This window comes from Stenella coeruleoalba, assembly GCF_951394435.1.
Source record: "Stenella coeruleoalba genome assembly, chromosome: 13".
Taxonomy (NCBI): domain Eukaryota; kingdom Metazoa; phylum Chordata; class Mammalia; order Artiodactyla; family Delphinidae; genus Stenella; species Stenella coeruleoalba.
The window spans coordinates 78,757,888-78,776,338 of NC_137159.1; the positions used below are offsets into that span (position 1 = coordinate 78,757,888).

The 18,451-nt window shown below is 42.9% G+C and overlaps 1 protein-coding gene across 3 annotated transcripts in view; it reads left to right on the forward strand.

The window, feature by feature from the left end:
• Nucleotides 1-11,620: 11,620 nt before the first annotated feature.
• NBAS (NBAS subunit of NRZ tethering complex) overlaps nt 11,621-18,451 on the forward strand; it is a 340,369-nt gene continuing 333,538 nt past the window's right edge. For all 3 annotated transcript variants that reach the window (XM_079940671.1, XM_079940670.1, XM_079940672.1), the window contains exons 1-5: nt 11,621-11,751; nt 13,097-13,151; nt 14,716-14,752; nt 17,560-17,637; nt 17,991-18,038. In XM_079940671.1, the coding sequence (XP_079796797.1) occupies nt 11,638-11,751; nt 13,097-13,151; nt 14,716-14,752; nt 17,560-17,637; nt 17,991-18,038 (332 nt within the window). In that variant the 5' untranslated portion in view covers nt 11,621-11,637. The remainder of the gene's footprint in view (nt 11,752-13,096; nt 13,152-14,715; nt 14,753-17,559; nt 17,638-17,990; nt 18,039-18,451) is intronic.

The window sequence follows — 18,451 nt, forward strand, 5'->3', positions numbered from 1 at the left end:
GGTCCCCTGTGAATGTTTGGACAGTTTAGAAGAGGGTGGAATTAGAAGCCAATTTGCGGTAGGTCAAGGGCTAAATGGGAAGTGAGTACTTGCTAAGAGCATAGACCGCTATTGTGAGAGGTTGGGTTGAGGTGAAGAGAAGTTGGGTGAAAATTAGGAATGGATGTGGAGTGAAGAAATGGCTTTATGTTTTAATCCTAATTGTAAAAGAAACCCGGGTGGTTACAGGCTGAGGGTGTGTAGCCAGTAAAGAGGGGAATGTGGAAAGATGGGGATACCCCCGACTTAAGCCCAGCTTCAGAGAAAGAATTACGATGTTATAAAGGGAATGGTTTTGATCAGGAGAAAGAGAGAAACCTCATCTCTTTGCCATGGGTATTAGCCCCACAGACCTGGCAGTCTGCAGTGACAGTGGTGTCCAGATGTGTACCTCGATTAATCTCACCGTCCAACATCCAGTCCTAGACAAAGAGAGACTTGCCCACGGGTCAGAGTTCAAGGATGATCAAGCCCTTGGGCCTGGCTTCCATTACTTCTTATCTGCAGTAAAGTTTGAGGATCCCTGGTTTAAACGATAATATGCTTGCTGTAAAGTTTCCTCCAATCAAGTGGTGATCTGGGCATAGCACATATGCTCTATAGACTGCAAAAAAAAAAAAAAAAGCAGAACCAGAAAGTCGAGTATTATGTTTTATTCGGCGGACTTGCTGAGGACTTAAGCCCAGGAGACAGCCTCTCAGATAGCTCTGAGGGATGGCTCTGAAGAGATAAGGGAGAATCCAGGATATAGAGGAGTTTTGGCAACAAAACCCAGGTAGTCAGAACATCAAAAATTCCTGTTAATTAAGAAAAAACAAATGTCTCAAGTTAATGAATTTAGTGCTTTTCTGTATATGGGAAGATACAAGAGTCTGGACTCACTGAAATCATTCCTTTGATATGCACCTTAACTATCTAGGACCAGTGTCCTGTTTTCTCCATCCTGAATCTTCTCAGGGTGCACAGTCAGAGGCAGCTGCAGTGGCTGATGGCTTGATGGCCGCAACATCCTTTGTTTACTGATACTGCAGGTGACATTCTTTGTCTAGAGTTGTCTGTTTCAGCCTCTTTATGTTAAGGCATGAACATGATATTAACATCCAAAGAAAAAAAATGTCAAGAGAAGATGACTCATGTTTTGAACACAGAGTCCCAGGATTGCAGCCTCAGACGGCTTTCAGGAGGCTGGGCTGCTGCCGGAGGGAGATGTGGAGCTTCTGTGCTCCTCCATGTGGCCCCTCTGTCGCTTGCTGTCTTCTCTGGGGCTTCTCCTCTGGGCCTGTCTCTCTAGTAGGGTGGCCTGGCCTGGCCTTCATGGCGGCTCAGGAATCCAAGAGGGAGGAGACGGAAGCTGCTAGACCTTCTTAAAGTCTGGACTCAGATGCAAGAGGAAACGCTCACAGGCTCAGCACAGATTCAGAGGGAGAGGACTTTGCCCTATCAAAACTCATGATTGGGGCTTCCCTGGTGGCGCAGTGGTTGAGAGTCCACCTGCCGATGCAGGGAACACAAGTTCGTGCCCCGGTCCGGGAAGATCCCACATGCCGCGGAGCGGCTGGGCCCGTGAGCCATGGCCGCTGAGCCTGCGCATCCGGAGCCTGTGCTCCACAACGGGAGAGGCCACAACAGTGAGAGGCCCGCGTACCACACAAAAAAACCAAAAAAACTCATGGTTAATTCCTCATCAGCTTCATTGAATCCTTGTTCTCTAGGTTAATATTTCCATTGTAGGTTTCCTTTGCAGGCAACTCAAGGATCAACTGAAGGACTTGACCATAATTTCGCTACAACCGTAGTAAAAGAGAAAAAGAAAAAATCATAGCTCATGAGCGGTTTATTCACTGAGAGAAATTTTCCTTGAGCCTGTGTTATTTGCTGGAGAAAAGAAATGATTTCTGAAAGTTACAATCTCTCTTTTAAGCAAGGGTTAATCGGTAACAGCTACAACATAACCATGAATAATTCATGCAGTCAATAAACATGTATTCAGAGCCTTCCTTCAAGCTGGGTTTACAGCTGGATTTAAAAGCCATTGTCCCTGTCCACAAAGAATTACAGCATCTTGCTATTAGAGTTGCCTTTTGAATTATCGGTGTTATTTGAGACTCCCTAGGTGTCCACAGTCTGTGGACATGAACGGTAGTCATCACTGGAACATGAAATGCTGTAATTTCACTGGTTTTGTTCCTGGTTGGTGACACGGGACCCTTCGTCATTTGTAAGCTCCCCTGCCAAAGACTTCCAGGGAGACCCAGAGGCATCTTAAACACGTGGGCAAATGAGTCCATTCCTTTTGGATACTGCCAGTCACCTCCCCCTAGAGCCATTGTTGATCTGCTGTCTGTGGTCTGTGTGCCTGTGAGCTGCGTAGTTGTTTTTGGCACAGCTGGGGAGAATGCCTTCCCCTTTGTGTTTCCCTCTGTGAGGTTCAGAGTGTTTTTTTTGTTTTTGTTTTTGTTTTTGCAGTACGCGGGCCTCTCACTCTTGCGGCCTCTCCCGCTGCGGAACACAGGCTCCGGAGGCGCAGGCTCAGCGGCCATGGCTCACGGGCCCAGCCACTCCGCGGCATGTGGGATCCTCCTGGACCGGGGCACGAACCCGTGTCCCCTGCATCGGCAGGTGGACTCTCAACCACTGCGCCACCAGGGAGGCCCCAGAGTGTTTTATTTCAGGCAAACGAACAAACACCAAGAGTGCTTGCTAAAATATAAAACAAATACTTAACTTTTAAAATGAATGGATGGGTTTGCCAGAAAGTAAAGGAAACCCAGAGTCCTGGCAGTAGGCAGGAGAATACCTGGAAGAAGCAAGCAGTGAAGTCGCCGGGTGCTTTAGGGACGCATTAGAGATGGAGCTCTGATTTCAGGGCTGACATAGAGGTGGGTGGGATGGGATAGGGGGCAGGAATTAAAACCTTGGGCCTGTGAAAGGAGGGAAGTTGGATCGCTGATCCCCTTGCATAAAAGTAGGACCCATGAAGAGCTACGCAATTAAAAATACATCTCATAAAACAGTCCTACAGCAGATAAACTTGTCCGCCCAGCCTGGAATATGAGTGGATATAAAGGTCTCTTTTGAGAATTTGTGACCACAGCCTGACCCTCTTGTAAGTCTGGGGGCTAAATTCACATTATTTTTAATATCTGAAATATAGATTCTTAAACTGGACCCAAGTCTTGCAGGTGCCTTTGCAAAAGTGAAGGCAAGTCTTCTCAGGGGGAAGGCACCCTCTAACCCAGGCCTCAAAAAATGCTCACAGATTGTATTCCAAAGCACATGAGTGAACAATCTCCCTCTCTCTCTCTCTCTCTCCCTCTCTCCCTCTCTCTCTCTCTCTCTCTCTCTCTCTCTCACACACACACACACACACACACACACACACATACACACACACACTACATAAGGAAATAAGCCACCATGAGCAAGAGTCAGCAGGAAAAGAAAATCCTTAAAGGCTTTAGGTGTTAGAAATATCAGGTAGAGGGCTTCCCTGGTGGCGCAGTGGTTGAGAGTCCGCCTGCCGATGCAGGGGACACGGGTTCGTGCCCCGGTCCGGGAAGATCCCACGTGCTGCGGAGCGGCTGGGCCCGTGAGCCATGGCCGCTGAGCCTGTGCGTCCGGAGCCTGGGCTCCGCAACAGGAGAGGCCACAATAGTGAGAGGCCCGTGTACTGCAAAAAAAAAAAAAAATCAGGTAGAGAATATGAATTATGTTTGATGTATTTCTAAAAGTAGGAATTGAAACATAAGAAATAATCAACTAACAAAATGACTGGCATACTTGAATTTTAAAAAGAACTTCTAGAAATAAGATATGTAATTGGTTATGAAAACCTTGGTGGAAAGATTAAATATAGACTAAACAGAGAAGTGAACTAGCGAACTGAGAGAGATGAAGAAATGATACTGAATACACAACACAGACACCCACAAAAATGTAAAGTGCAACACACGTCTAAAGAGAATGGTGTCCAGGCAATATTTGAAGAGGTAATGACTGATTAAAGGAGCAGGGAAGAAATTATATTCCAAACTTCTGAAATTACTCTTTATGAGACAAGGCGAGGTTGGAAGAGAGTATTGTGTGTGAAGTGCGTTTGGGTGTATATATGAGTGTGTGGTTTTGTGTTAGCTTAATGATCATTGTACCATCTTATTCCAATGGGAGAATTTTCTCTTTATCCTCATTTATGTTTGCTTATTTATTCTGTCCTTTCCTGTCTCAAAGGGATAGTTTTCTTTATTTTTAAAATTCTATTCTATGGTTTGGAAGATATGTGTTATGTTTCTTTCTTTCAAAGAAAATATATTATTAACAGTATATTTTTCTATCAAAATTGGCAGTTATTTAGACTCTCCGTCCCGCTCCCAAATCAGAAAGGACTTTATCACACTACTTATTGGACTCTCTCTCCCATATCCCTTGATCGTGCTATCGAAAATTATAGATTTACATTTATTCCCAAAATTTTATTATGAAAGTTTTCACATACAGCAAAGTTGAAAGAATTTTCCAGTGGACACTCATGTACCCACCACTGAGATTCTATCATTCGTATTTTTCCACACTTGTTTCATGACGTCTCTTTCCATTTATTCATCCGATCTATCCATCAATTCATCTTACTTTTTGATGCTTCCAAGCACGTTACAGATCATTTACCTTTGTTTTTAAACCAGACAAAAGAGCTATTCTTAGTAATAAGTCAATGGTTGAATAATTTACCTTTTTTAAACTAATTGTTTTGCTCACTTCTTACACTTGCTGCTCAGTTTTGCATTTGCCACTGCGTATGCCTCTGGTAAGGCTATTCCCCAGTTTGTTGTTCCATATGATTTGTGAGTGAGGAAAGTGGGGGAAAGGGGCCTGTGTGAATTGGGCCGTGAATTAGAGTAAATGAGCTTTAAGCAAGGGGCTGGTGGTTTCTTCTTAGCTAATACCATGCTTGAACTTTACAACGTCTATTTGCCTGCCAAGAGATATTATGGCAGACTTAGAATATTTATAGAAGGATTGACTGGGATTCTTCAGGCTTTCTGGAGGAAATAGAATGTCTTGGGTTGCTCTGCTAAGTATTTTATTATTACGATGAAAATTCATTCTCTTCATAAAGAGCTACCATTCAATACATAGTTTCCCATTCAATCAAGTACAGATGTATGACATCTATAACAGGCGGCATTTAAATGTCCAAGTTCAATTTTGCTATGCAATTTCAAATTTAAATGGAAGCAACTTCATATGATGAACTAATCTCAGAGGTCTCTAATACGCAGAAGTGTAAAGGGTTAAATGCAGAATCATTAATGGCTTCTGGCTTCATGGGCTTTTTAGGTGATGGCAGTTAACCTGCTAAACTCCTACTGAATCTATCACTTAATGATAGCTCTACTTGGAAGAATTAAGAGGATAAAAATGATTCTCTTATGTGAGATGTTGATAAGTAACTTTTGTCTGGTTCTAAGGTAGAAATGTCTATGGCCATCAGCAGAGTGGGGGAGAATTATATTTTAGTTCAGTTGAGGCATACTCAATACGCTGTGAGGATAGGAAGAAATGCGGAAGCTTTCTGGTTTTTTTTTTCCTTACCCTCGTCAGAGGCTTATACAAACATCAGTTACTGCTCTTTAAAAGGGATCTATCACAATACCTTCTCTATTAGTAATTTGAACGTTAGACAAAACAGCGTTTTGATTCTGGATCCTCTATTACCTGTGTGTAGCCTTGTTTGGGTGACAATGACTCAGAGCCTGAGTTTCCTCATTTGTACGGATATTAACCCTTTCCTTGCAGTGAAAAGGTATAACAAAGTACCTGGCACAGTGCTTGGAGCCATTATTGTAGCCATTATTATTATTATTATTATTATGCCTATTTTGGAATTGTCTCAATTTTTATTTCAGTCTTATTTCCTTAAGTAGCTCACAGAGTTACCATTTGTTTTGGTTATTTGGAAAACATAATTTTTCCTTTTAGAATGACTTATTCGTGATTTAAAATATCTTTAAACCAGACTGGGACCTTCAGCTAAATTAAGAAGTTGGTTAGATGACCACGGTAATACATGGCAACCAAACTCTTATCTGTGACATATTTAATCCCCCCCACCGCTGACAGAACAGGTTGGTAGTACTCCCAACCCACACGTTGGAACTTCTGGTCATCCAAGACAGTTCATTTCCACTTTCCACCATCTAAATGTTCCCTGTGATGTGCTGTGGTGTGAAGGAAGGAGTGCATGACCAAGACCTGGAGAACTGTGTTTGAATTTTGGGTCTCTTGTGACCTTGAAGTTCTCTGAGTTTTCATTCCCTTACCTGTGAAATGGGGATCTGAATCTCACCCCAGAGCTTCTGTTTATTCACATCAGCAGTGGCTGTGAGGATGAAAGGGCTCTGTAAGCCATGAATACTCTCAGTGTATTAATTAATAATACTGTCAATGTATTATTAACTAATGATTCAACTCGGAAGCAACATTGCAGACAGCCATACATTACAGATTCTAAATTAGGTAAATCTGCAAAATCCACTGGTAGAAGTGTCAAGGGAGAAGTGGTTTCAAGGCATTGCAACTCCACTCGAATTAGCTTAAGGTGACTGTGCTGGTTTGCTTACCTGGGAGGATGCAAGCATGCAGATGCCACTTGTCTCAGGCACGTTAATAGCAAATGAAGTCTCCTGCCCTCTGGTTTTCCTCTACGTGTTGGTTTCATTCTCTTACCATGCAGTCTTTCCCTCCATTGTGAGTACGATGGCTGTGGACAGCTCCCAATCTGTGTTCTTCAAACTTTGTGATCCAAAAAGGAAAGGTGCTTTTTTCCTCCACTTAAATCTTTAAAATAAATAAATAAATTGCAGGGAAGAATTCTCTGCCCAATGCTTGAAGTCAGGGGAATGGGGCCCTTTGAGTGGGCAGACATGGATCAAGGAGACAGAGTTTGGGGACTGGCTGTCCCATGAGAATTTCCCGACTGAGTGAAGGAAGAGGCAGTTGGAGCAGTTCTACAAAAGCAAAAGGCCTGGGCAGACACAGCGACAGCTGTCACTATGGGTACAAGGGAGGAAGAAGAGGGTGATGAAGAAGAGTCTTGCTGTCCTTATGAACTGCCCAAGGTCTCTTCATTAAATGAGCCACTCTCCTGTTTACGGTCAGTGTGACCATCATCTTGGTTTGCCCAGGACAGTCCTATTTCATGCCTGTTTTCCTGGCATAATTATTAAAATCATCCCTTTTCATTTTCAAAAGTATCTCAGGGAATTCCCTGGCGGTCCACTTCCATTGCAGGGGGCACGGGTTTGATCCCTGATCAGGGAACAGATCCTGCATGTCGCGCAGCACGGCCAAAAAAAAAAAAAAAAAAAAGCGAGAACTTCAAAAGTGTCTCAGTTTGGACAACTAATTAGTGACTGTAAATAAGACCCATTAGCTATTTGGCTTCATTCACTCACCCCATCTTAAATCATTATTCCTTTGACTCAGGTGAACTTTGATTTACGCTTTGATCACCGCTCTGCCTTTTCTTTCCAACCCCAGTGCCTGATGGTCTCCAACTAGAGCACTTCTCAGGACATACATATTCTTCTTCTTCTTTTTTTTTTTTTTTTTGCGGTACGCGGGCCTCTCACTGCTGTGGCCTCTCCCGTCGCGCAGCACAGGCTCCGGACATGCAGGCTCAGCGGCCATGGCTCACGGGCCCAGCTGCTCCGCAGCATGTGGGATCCTCCCGGACCGGGGCACGAACCCGCGTCCCCTGCATTGGCAGGTGTACTCTCAACCACTGCGCCACCAGGGAAGCCCAGGACATACATATTCTTACCACCTTCTTCCGTATTACTGGTCACCTCACATTCTTCTCCTCCCAGGAATATTCTGGATTTTAAATGGTGGTGACGAAGACTTTATAATCTGTCTATCTGCTCCAAGCACCTGCGGTAGCAGAATCTTCCTTCCAGGAATTGCTCCAAGTTAAATGTCCAGTCACTTTCCAAATAGTCCTGTTTCTGCCTGTGCTTTTGTTTCCTCAGAATACAAGTCCCTCTTCAGAGGTCAGCCAGGCATGGCTTCATGTTTCCTGTTCTGGTGTGCAAACTATGATAAATGGGGTAAGGGTGAGGATGGATAAAGCAAAGAACACAGTGTGATGATGGTGAAAGAAAAAAAAATCTTGGTAATGCACTTGTGGTGGTCTCCCTCGAATACAATCTAAGAAGGGAGCGTCCTTTGTCAGCTTGGCCTGTTACCTCCTGGCTATAGTTGTGTCGATCAGGTGGAGGTAGAGAAGAAAATGGACAAAGTAGAACACAATCTCAATTTCTAACCGAGAAAGGATGAGATAGGGAGAAGAGCCAACAAGACGAGGCGCACAGAAACGGGAGGGGGCAGTGTGGAGGCCCCGTATGTTCCAGGGTCCACCCCCGACACTGTATTCTCTCTAAGTGAATGGTGTTCCTACCCCTTCACCTTCTGCAGCACGTGATGTAAGCAGTGCTCCCTGAGGCTCTGCAACTTGCCAGCCCGAGTGGGGTGGGGAGAGGAGATGTCTGGTGTTTGCATTTGAAGATTTGATAAAAAGACACAGCTACTGAGAAGAGAAGTAGTTGGGGGAGACAATGTGAGTTTTTCATTTATTCAACAAATAATATATATTTGGCCTCTGCTCTGTGCCAGGCACTGTTATCAACTCTGGGGATTTGGCAGGGATGTATATAGCATCTGTGAGATAAAAGGAAAAATATATATAGTGGTCTCTGCCCCTGATTCCTGGCACAGAGCTCCTAAAACCCTTGTAATTTCTTTTTTTTGCCGTACGCGGGTCTCTCACTGTGTGGCCTCTCCCGTTGCGGAGCACAGGCTCCGGACGCGCAAGCTCAGCAGCCGTGGCTCACGGGCCCAGCCGCTCCGCGGCATGTGGGATCTTCCTGGACCGGGGCACGAACCCGTGTCCCCTGCATTTTTTTGTTTTTGTTTTTGCGTTACGCGGGCCTCTCACTGTTGTGGCCTCTCCCGTTGCGGAGCACAGGCTCCGGATGCGCAGGCTCAGCGGCCATGGCTCACGGGGCCAGCCACTCCACGGCATGTGGGATCTTCTCGGACCGGGGCACGAACCTGTGTCCCCTGCATCGGCAGGCGGACTCTCAACCACTGCGCCACCAGGGAAGCCCCCCTTGTAATTTCTTAAGTGTTAAGGATACTAGGAGCATCTCTTGTTCTAATGAGCTGACTCTGACTGGGCTCCTGGATGGTGGCTGGTCACCAGAAAGACCAAGCAATGATTAGGAGCTTTGAATTTTTAGTTCCCCCACCCATCTTTCAGAGAGGGGAGAGGACAGGAAATGGAATTGATAATTGATCACACATTCATGAGGAATCTTCCATACAAATCCCACCGGTAGGGGCTTCTGAGAGCTCCAGACCGGTGAATTTGTCCACACTGGGAGGGTGATGCACCCCACCTCCACGGGGACAGGAGCTCCTGTGCTCAGGACCCTCCCAGACCTCACCCTCTGTATCTCGTCATCTGGCTGTTCATCTGTATCCTTTATCATATCCTTCAGCAAGAAATGTGTTTCCTGGAGTTTTGTGAGCTGCTCTATCTAGCAAGTTAATTGAACCCAAGGAGGGGGCCCTTTGGAATCTCCAGTCTATAGCCAGTTGGTCAGAAGCACGGGTGATAACCTGAGTTTTCTGACTGGCATCTGAAGTGTGTGTGTCTGTGAGATGGGGTTAGTCTTTTGGGACTGAGCCCTTAACTTGTAGGATTGATACGATCTCCAGTTAGATAGTGCCAGAACTGAGCTGAATTCTTGGACACCAGCAGTTGTCCAAGAACTTGTTGGTGTGGGGAAAACCTCCACACACTTGGTGACCAGAAGTGTCAGAAGTGAAGAGCTTTGTGTACGAAGTGAAGAAGACTCCCAGGGAAGAAATACATTGTAGGGAAGATCCGGATTTTCCCTTACACAGGTGGGAAGCTGACTTTTTTCCATTTTAGCATCTATATGTATACAGTAGAGCACTCTGTTCTAGCAGAGCAGAGTGAAAGTGAAAGGGGACAGACAATAAACAAATGTAATAAAATATAAATTATATAGCTTTTTGGGTAATGACAAGTGTTATGAAAAGAATGTAGAGTGGGTAAGGGAGATCTGGAGGGCTGGAGTTCAGGGAAGGTGGTTACAAATTTAAAATGAGCGGTCAGTGTAGGCTTCAGAGAGAAGACGACATTTGAGCAAAAACTTGGAGATGAGGGAGAGAGGCAAATATCTGGTAGAAGAGGGCTGTTCCCTCTTCCAAGGAGAGGGAACAGCCCTTGCCAAGTGCTTGAAGAGGATGTGTGTCTGGTGTGTTCAGAAGCAGCAAGGCCAGCGTGGCTGAAGGTGGCCGTGGAGCGGGAGATGAAGTGAGAGAGGAAGTGGGAGCAGGCAGGGGATGCAGGCTTGCTTTGAGGTCATTTAACTTTGCGAGACACAGGAGGCCTAGGCTTCCCAGAGGAGGGTTTTAATTGCATCTCTGCCTGATGCATCTTGATGGATATTACACAATACAACTCCTGCAAGATATCTTCAGTATTTGTGTTTCTTTTGAATGCGACACAGTGCTAATTCCCTGGACACTGTGTATTCATTCAGGTTGCAATAGGCTCTGCTTACAGGGCAGGGCTTTCCACAGAGAGGCACCTGTTGAATGAAGGAATGAATCAATGAATGAACAAATGAGACTAGACCTCCAGGTAGGTCCTCAACCTATTATTTCCACTTTATTGCCCCACACTCTTTCTGGACTTGGGTTCTAGTCAGCTGCCTGCACTTTCAACTAGATATTTCTGCCTCTGTCTTTGCTCACTCCATTTCCCCCTACTTGAAAGGCTCTCACCAAACCCTCTCCACTTGATTTGAATTCTATCTGTTGTTAAAGACCCAGGATATGCTCCACTTCCTCCAGGAAGCCTCTCTAGACCCTCCGGCCTTCGTTGCCTTTTCTGAACTCCTATAGCATCATTCTTCTGATACCTTTTTTTTTTTTTAATTTAAATTTTTAAACTTTTTTTGGCTCTGCCGTGCAGCTTGCGGGGATCTTAGTTCCCCAACCAGGGATTGAACCGCAGGCCCACAGCAGTGAAAGCGCCCACCCCTAACCACTGGACCACCCAGGGAATTCCCCTGATACCTTTCATTAGTTCAGCCTGTTGCACTGAATAACTTTTTGGTGTTTATTTAAAAACCGCTGTTTGCCCTCTTTCTATCTGTAGGCAACAAATACATAAATGCTAGATCGTAAGGATATGATCTATCACTTTTGTTTTATAGAAGTTGACTGGATAGGAGAGGTTCAAACTTGGCTGACCTCACGCAATTAATAAACAGGGAGTGACCCGGGACCAGGACCTAAGTAGTAGCCCAGACAATTAATAGGCATTGTCCCACCTATTCACACAAGGGTTAACCCAGCATTTCCTTTCCACGCCCTGTTAACTCCACCCCTTTCCCCGTGAACCAAAAGCGGAGCGGCCAGGGAAGCTTGTCCCTTGCGGGATGCCGTAGGGGCCCGCCCTCAGCTGCTCTGGACCCGCCCTCAGCTGCTCTGGTCCGGTCAAACATGGCGGCCTCCGAGTCAGCGGCGGCGAATCCAGGCACTGCGGAGGGCGAGGAGGAGACGATTCTCTATGACCTGTTGGTCAATACCGAGTGGCCCCCGGAGACAGAAGTACAGGTGAACCAGGCTCCTCCAGGGCTGAGGCCAGCTTGGTGCGGGCGCTGCCCCGGCAGAGCCACGTTGCAGTAACCACGTAGGAGAGTGGAGCTGGGTGGGCGGGGGAGCAGGACTCCGCCGCTTATGCGGTCGCCCTGGCAACGGTACCGTGGGCTAGCGAGGGTCTGGGTCCCCCAAGTGGGATTTCCTGGGATTCCTCCTGGGCTCCAAATTAGGATGTCGGGGGGCGGAACCTCGGTCCCTGAGGCATGTACCTCCCCACGCTGGTTTTGTTTCACTGCTCCTACTTGGAGGGGAGGCACAGCGTTGGATTCGAGGATCCTTCTCATATCTAGACTCTTGGTGGTCCCTTCCCGCGGGCCGGCTAGGGCTGGGCAAGGCTGATCCTCATCTGAAGTGGGAGGATTTTCCAGGACACTACAGTCCATCTCAGCATCTGCTGGGCTGTCGTGGAGCGCGGCATCAAACCTTTGCTCCTACTTGGGCCTGAATTGCGCCGGTTCTTGTGTATTTCAGTATATAAGCATTTAATGAGTGTATGTGTGTGTGCGTCCGTGTTCCAGACACTGTGCCAGGCGCTGGGCTTACAGAGGTGAATAGCTTTCGTGGTATTTGCAGTCTAGAGGGAAGACAGTGGAGTAAACGTTTTTCATCGCCTACCGTAATATGCGCTGTAATAGCGGTGTGAGCAAAATGCCTTGGGGAGTGAAGATTTATGAGCTACGGACCCGGCTTTGGGTTCTCTGTTAAAAAGGGGTCGTAGGGGTTGGTAATCTGGACCTTGGAGTTATTAGTTTCGTAGAGAGGACCTCCCAGGCACAGAATGAAGAGTAAGAACCAGGAACCCACATTTATTCAACAGCTATTTTATGAGTCCCTAACGTGTGCCAGTCACTGCTTTTGGCTCAGAACACGCAGGAAGATCGGAAAGGACTTTCTCTAAAGATCATGGAGCCCAGCCCATATGAATTCTTATTTACAACGTCTTTTCTGAGTTTCTTTACTGGAGAAAGTACTCATTCTCCTGCTTCTCTTTGCTTTGTTTCTATCTGTAAGTAGTTTTTTTTAAAAAAATTAATTTATTTAGGCTGTGCCAGGTATTAGTTGTAGCATGCAGACTGTTAGGTGCGGCATGCATGCGGTTGACCAGGGATCGAACCTGGGTCCCCTGCATTGGGAGTGCGGAGTCTTACCCACTGGACCACCAGGGAAGTCCCTATAAGTAGTTTTTAAATACTGGTAACTTGTACCCAGTACTCTGAGTATTAGCAAAGAAACATAACTTATTGTATAAGTATTACTAGAAAATTCTCAAATGTATTTGTTTTTGTTTTTCCATTTGCAGCCTAGAGGCAACCGGAAACATGGTGCATCCTTTATCATCACAAAAGCAATTAGGGGTAAGTATAGCACATTTATTTTTCTACATATAATGATACAGTTAGCCGATAATTTTTTTCTCATTCTTATTTTTTTCTATTCATAACTGCTGTTTTAGGAAGTTTAGGGATTTGAAATGTGTTCTTCTGAGTTTTAATGTAGAGCCTGATTAAAAATGAATAGCATAAATGTTATGTAAGCTTTATTTTATAAAAAATGCATATATACATATATGATATATATGATATGTCTATAAATATACATGTGTGTGTATATACACATATGTATGCATATGTTTACACACATACATTTTTAATGCGGCTTAAAGTATGGCCTGAGTTTAACCATTATGGATGTGTTCTGGAAGAAATGAAGAAAATCAAACCCACTCAGAGAATCTACGGACATCGACGGTGAAAAGGGAGTGACAGACCGTTTTAAGTGTTTTACATGATGTTTCAGATACATCTGTTTAGAGTCACTCAAATTACAAATTTGATTAACCAGGACATTCGTTTAACTCCCGACAGACATTATGTATGAGCTCACGAGATCTGAGAAAGTATTGAGCACTAGCCGATTAAGCTGGTGTTACGAGGGCTTTATGTGTATTTATTGATGCAATCCTTTACCAGACCAACAAGGTAGGTGTGTTAGGAATTTATGTTTTTAGATGAGGAAACTTGCCCAAGGTCATGCATTTGGATTGACTACGTTTCTTTCTGGATCCAAAGCCCATCCTTATTATACTGGGGAATTTCAGCTACTTTCAAAGAGAAGGTTCAGTTTCAAAGGAGTTGAGTACTTGAAATTAACTCTAATTTTATCTTCTGATAAAGATAAAATACTTTTATCTTCTGTTACAAGAAGTACTAGCATGTTCAATTTTCATTATCACAAATGTAAAATTTTGAAAATTTAGGAAATGTACGCAAGTAATAAAATGTACAAAGTTTAGAGAATATAGACAACCACAAATTAGAATAAATAATTCCTCATTTTACCACCTGGAGATAATCTCTTATCCTTCAGACCTTTTGCTATTGATACATACATAACCATGTACACAGGTTCACACATGATTACATTTTAAATGGAATCATATAAAACATTGCTTGTTCATAGTGTGTTAGAGATTTTGTTTCCCATGGACTTCCCCATTTTAGGCAATATTATTATTTTTTAAGTCTTCGCTATAAACTGAAAAATGGTACATTAACCTTTATACAAATACTTAGGTTTTAATGGGTGATTACTATGACTTCTACTCCATGGTTTTATTAAAGCCTGTTAGGAGAAATTTAGCATCTCAAACCACTTTTACTTGTTGTACTGTTAGGAAATACTTCAAAGTTCTTTGAATAACACAAACTTGGGACTTAATATAAAGCAATATATGATGTAAAAGTTATAGTGTATATTAGATTATATTTATTCTTGTCAAGAGTTGTATTCTCTATGTTTTGTTTTGTGTGACTCAGTCTACAGTATATTTCAGGTTTATTATCAATAAATCTAAAATTGAAAATGATTCCTAAAGAATAGCTCATTCATATTTGGCTTTGCTGTTTCTTTTTATTACAGATCGTTTATTATTTTTAAGCCAATATATCTGGTACAGGTGAGTCATGAATTCTTCAGAGAAACAGTATGAGCAGCAAATACAAACAATATTATTTGTATTTATGATTTAAGTTTTCAGAATTGAATCCCAGATTGTGATATGGATACTGACATTCAGGTGAACCCAATTTATAAGATAGACCTTTCAAACATTTGGCCTACCCTGACAAGATCTCTCAGTAAAAGTAGGGTACTTTTTGATCCCTTAGTCATTATTAGGAATATCTCATAGCAATTTCTACTTTCCCTCAGTGTTCTCAGCCTTATCTTGAATGCCCACATGATGGATCTGTGCTTGTGTATCTTTTTAAAAGCCTTTTTGTTCTTATTGTTATATCGACTCTTGTGGTTAATATTCATTCAGTTGCTATGCATCAGGGAAGGTTCTTTAGGTTTCAGTTCTTGGGAACTTCTTAAGTCTTTTGGATGTTAAGTGTGTTTTTAGGCCTGGCGCTAATATTCACCTTTAAAAGGAACAGTGAAATGATTATTCTGACCAAGATGCATGTGTAGGAATTGTTTTATAGAATTATTTACCACAGATTGCCTTTTACTCGAGGACATCTAATCTTAAAAGCTCCAGAGATAATAGAGTTCTAGTTCTATAAAAGGGACCTTTGGCTCTTCTCTGAGGTTAGCTCCAGTGCTTTTCTGCTTTTACTCTGTGTGTGTGTGTGTGTGTGTGTGTGTGTGTGTGTGTGTGTGTATGTGCATAAATTAAATTCCTTATTGAATTTTATCTTATTTTTGGGGGTGTTGGGTGTGATAGAGAACTGAGTGAGGGAGAGGGTAGAGGTGGGGAGGGGAGTGTAAGAGCTAGGCTGTTTTTCCTGGTGTCACCGGGCTACACTTGCTAGTGCTGAGCACCCGTGGAAAGAGATGGCAGAAGATACGTCTGTTTGGGTCACTCCTTGACAGTAAGTCCTTTTGTTATTTGTTAAGAAGGAGGACTTCCAAGTGCTCCCTCTGATACAAGCCTTGCCCAATGTGTAAACGCCTTAAGATCAGGCATCAGGAGGTATGTTTCTCCCAAGAAGTCCCTTTCCTTGCATTGGCCACGTTGATCAGTGTACAGACCATCAGTGAGCACACCATGAGGTGATTATCTCGTCTTCCCTGTGGTATGTTTCTTTCAAAAAGCTTGTAGTTGAGTTTTTTTTTTTTTTTTGTAGTTGAGTTTTTTGCTCTTGAGTTTATGGTAATTGTACCTAAAAGGTTTCGGGGCCAATATTTCTTTCAAGAGGCTTTTTCTTTTCAAGTTTTTTTCTTTCAATCATGAAATAGTATAAACAGACTGAGAATTATAGACAATAATATAATAAACCTGTTACGATTTCTGTCCACATCTGAACTAAAGCAGTTGTTGCTGTTCTGCCGTGTTTGCTTCAGATGATAGCCCTGTTGTTCTTTGTGTGCAAGATGATACAGCTCAGGTCCTCTCCCCACACTCTGCCCAACCTTTCCCCACCCTTCCCCTCCAGAGGGAGTTATCATTCTCATGTTGATTGTATCATTCACCTGCATGTTTCATCTTTATTATTTCTGTAACTACCTGATGGCATTAAATATTTCATGTTTTAAAAATGAACATGAATATACTGAATGTAAATTACTAATATTTTTTATCCTATTTTGTGTTTTTATTATTTTTTTCATTTTCCTGTCCCCACCCCCCCAGTCAAATTATTTTCTTTCTGCTTCTTTCCCACCTATTTTCTTGATTTCTTCATGTGTTACTCCTCTAATTTATCTCCTGATTCACGTATGGTGGATCATTTCCTTATATATTTTGTGAATGATGCTATCGTGAGCTTATGCCTGGGCATCTTGTGTCACATGAGTAAAGTGAAATCGCAGTCCAATCTTGCATTCAGTAAAAGCTTGGGGTTTTGATTTTTTCATAGGTTTCATTCCCATCCCCCCACAGACCAGAATTCCAGGCGGAGATGAGATTCTGGAAGGTCTCCCTGGGCCTGTGGTGACGTTTGTCTAGTTCTCCCTTCTCTGATAGCACTGCCATTTGAGAGTCCTGGCCTTTGCAGGAGTCTCACCTCCAGCTGCTGTCCTTCCTGTGGCCCACAGGAGTCTCACCTCCAGCTGCTGTCCTTCCTGTGGCCCACAACTCATTTCCTCTCCCAGGTGTTAACTCTCATTTTGAGTTCTGTTTCTCTCTTTGTCCTGTACCCAACCCTGACTTTCAGTTCTCTTTGCATTTGTAGTTCTTGGAGATTTCTTTCTTGTGAGTTTAGCTGTACATTAGAATATGTTTTCGTTAGAGTTGAGCCAGAATTTCTAGGTGTGCATTGCAGGAGGGGTTTCTTTTTTTTTTTCTTTTTTGCAAAGATGTCAAACATTTCTTAGAATTTTTTTTTAACATCTTTATTGGAGTATAGTTGCTTTACAATAGTGTGTTAGTTTCTGCTTTATAACAAAGTGAATCAGTTATACATATACATATGTTCCCATATCTCTTGCATCTCCCTCCCTCCCAAGGAGGGGTTTCTTATAAGCTCATTCTGCTATGTTACTGGCACCCTCAGTATCTTCTCCTTAGAAAAAATAAAAAATTTATTTCATTGAACACATCACCAGGTTTTTTTGGAAATAGAGAAATGTATGTGGTCAAGTTTCAGATGTCCAGTTAGTAAGTTTTGGTTTTGGGTTTGCCAGTATTCAGTTTTTATATTCTAATGGAAAAGAATCCTTATCGCTTGCCATAGATCTATATGTTATTTATAATGTTTACCTACTTATACGTGGTTTCCGTGATTAGATGTTAAGTTAGCTGATGTGTTGTGGTTTCAGCCCTGCACCTTTTCTGCTCCCTGATGGACTAGTTCGTTTGGTTAATAAACAGGTGAACTGGCATTCGGTACTTGCAAGGTAAGAATGCATAAAATTCACATAATGTTCCTCTGCCTGGGCAACCATTTAAATTCCATTATGGATATTAATTTTGGTGTCCTTATGGCTTGCAGTCTCGATTTTTATTGTATATAAATTCCCTGTGCCACATATGATTAGTATTGCTTAAATGTGTTAATTCAACTGTATTGAGTTATTTTGTATGCTTTTTGTATCTATATACTCATCTAATTATAAAGTCAAAAAGTTGGATAATTAAAGATATGAACAAATTTGAAAATGATTTTAATTTCTTAAAATGATTCCATCTGTTGTGAAGACGGCTGCAAATACTCACATAGGAATTTGTTTCTCTTTCTCTCCCGTGAAAGCAATGGGAAGCTTTTGGCTGCTGTTCAAGATCAGTGTGTGGAGATCAGGTAACTGTTACTATTATTCATATTCAAAATTTCCCTTGAGAAAAGTTTTACCTAATTTATGAGAACTAAGATTTTTAAAGGGGGTATATTTAAAGGAATTTTATTAGTAACTCATGTAATTTTGTAAGGTGTCAAGCACCAACTTGTGCCAATTGAAGGATGAAGGATGCTTTCTCAGAGTATGCCTTGTGCTTCCCCAGGTCACTCTACTGTCTCCTGAGAAATTTTACTTTCTCAGTAGACAAAGGCGTATCTTCCAGAACTCTGAAAATCACTCTTGCTTGACCAGTTACTGCTAAGACAGCTAAGCAGATGCTCAGGAAGGTATACAAAAAATAGAGGTTGCTTTACTTGTTGGCAGAAAGCTGTAGATGGAATATGGGTTTGCAAAACACGAAGGCTTCACGTTACTG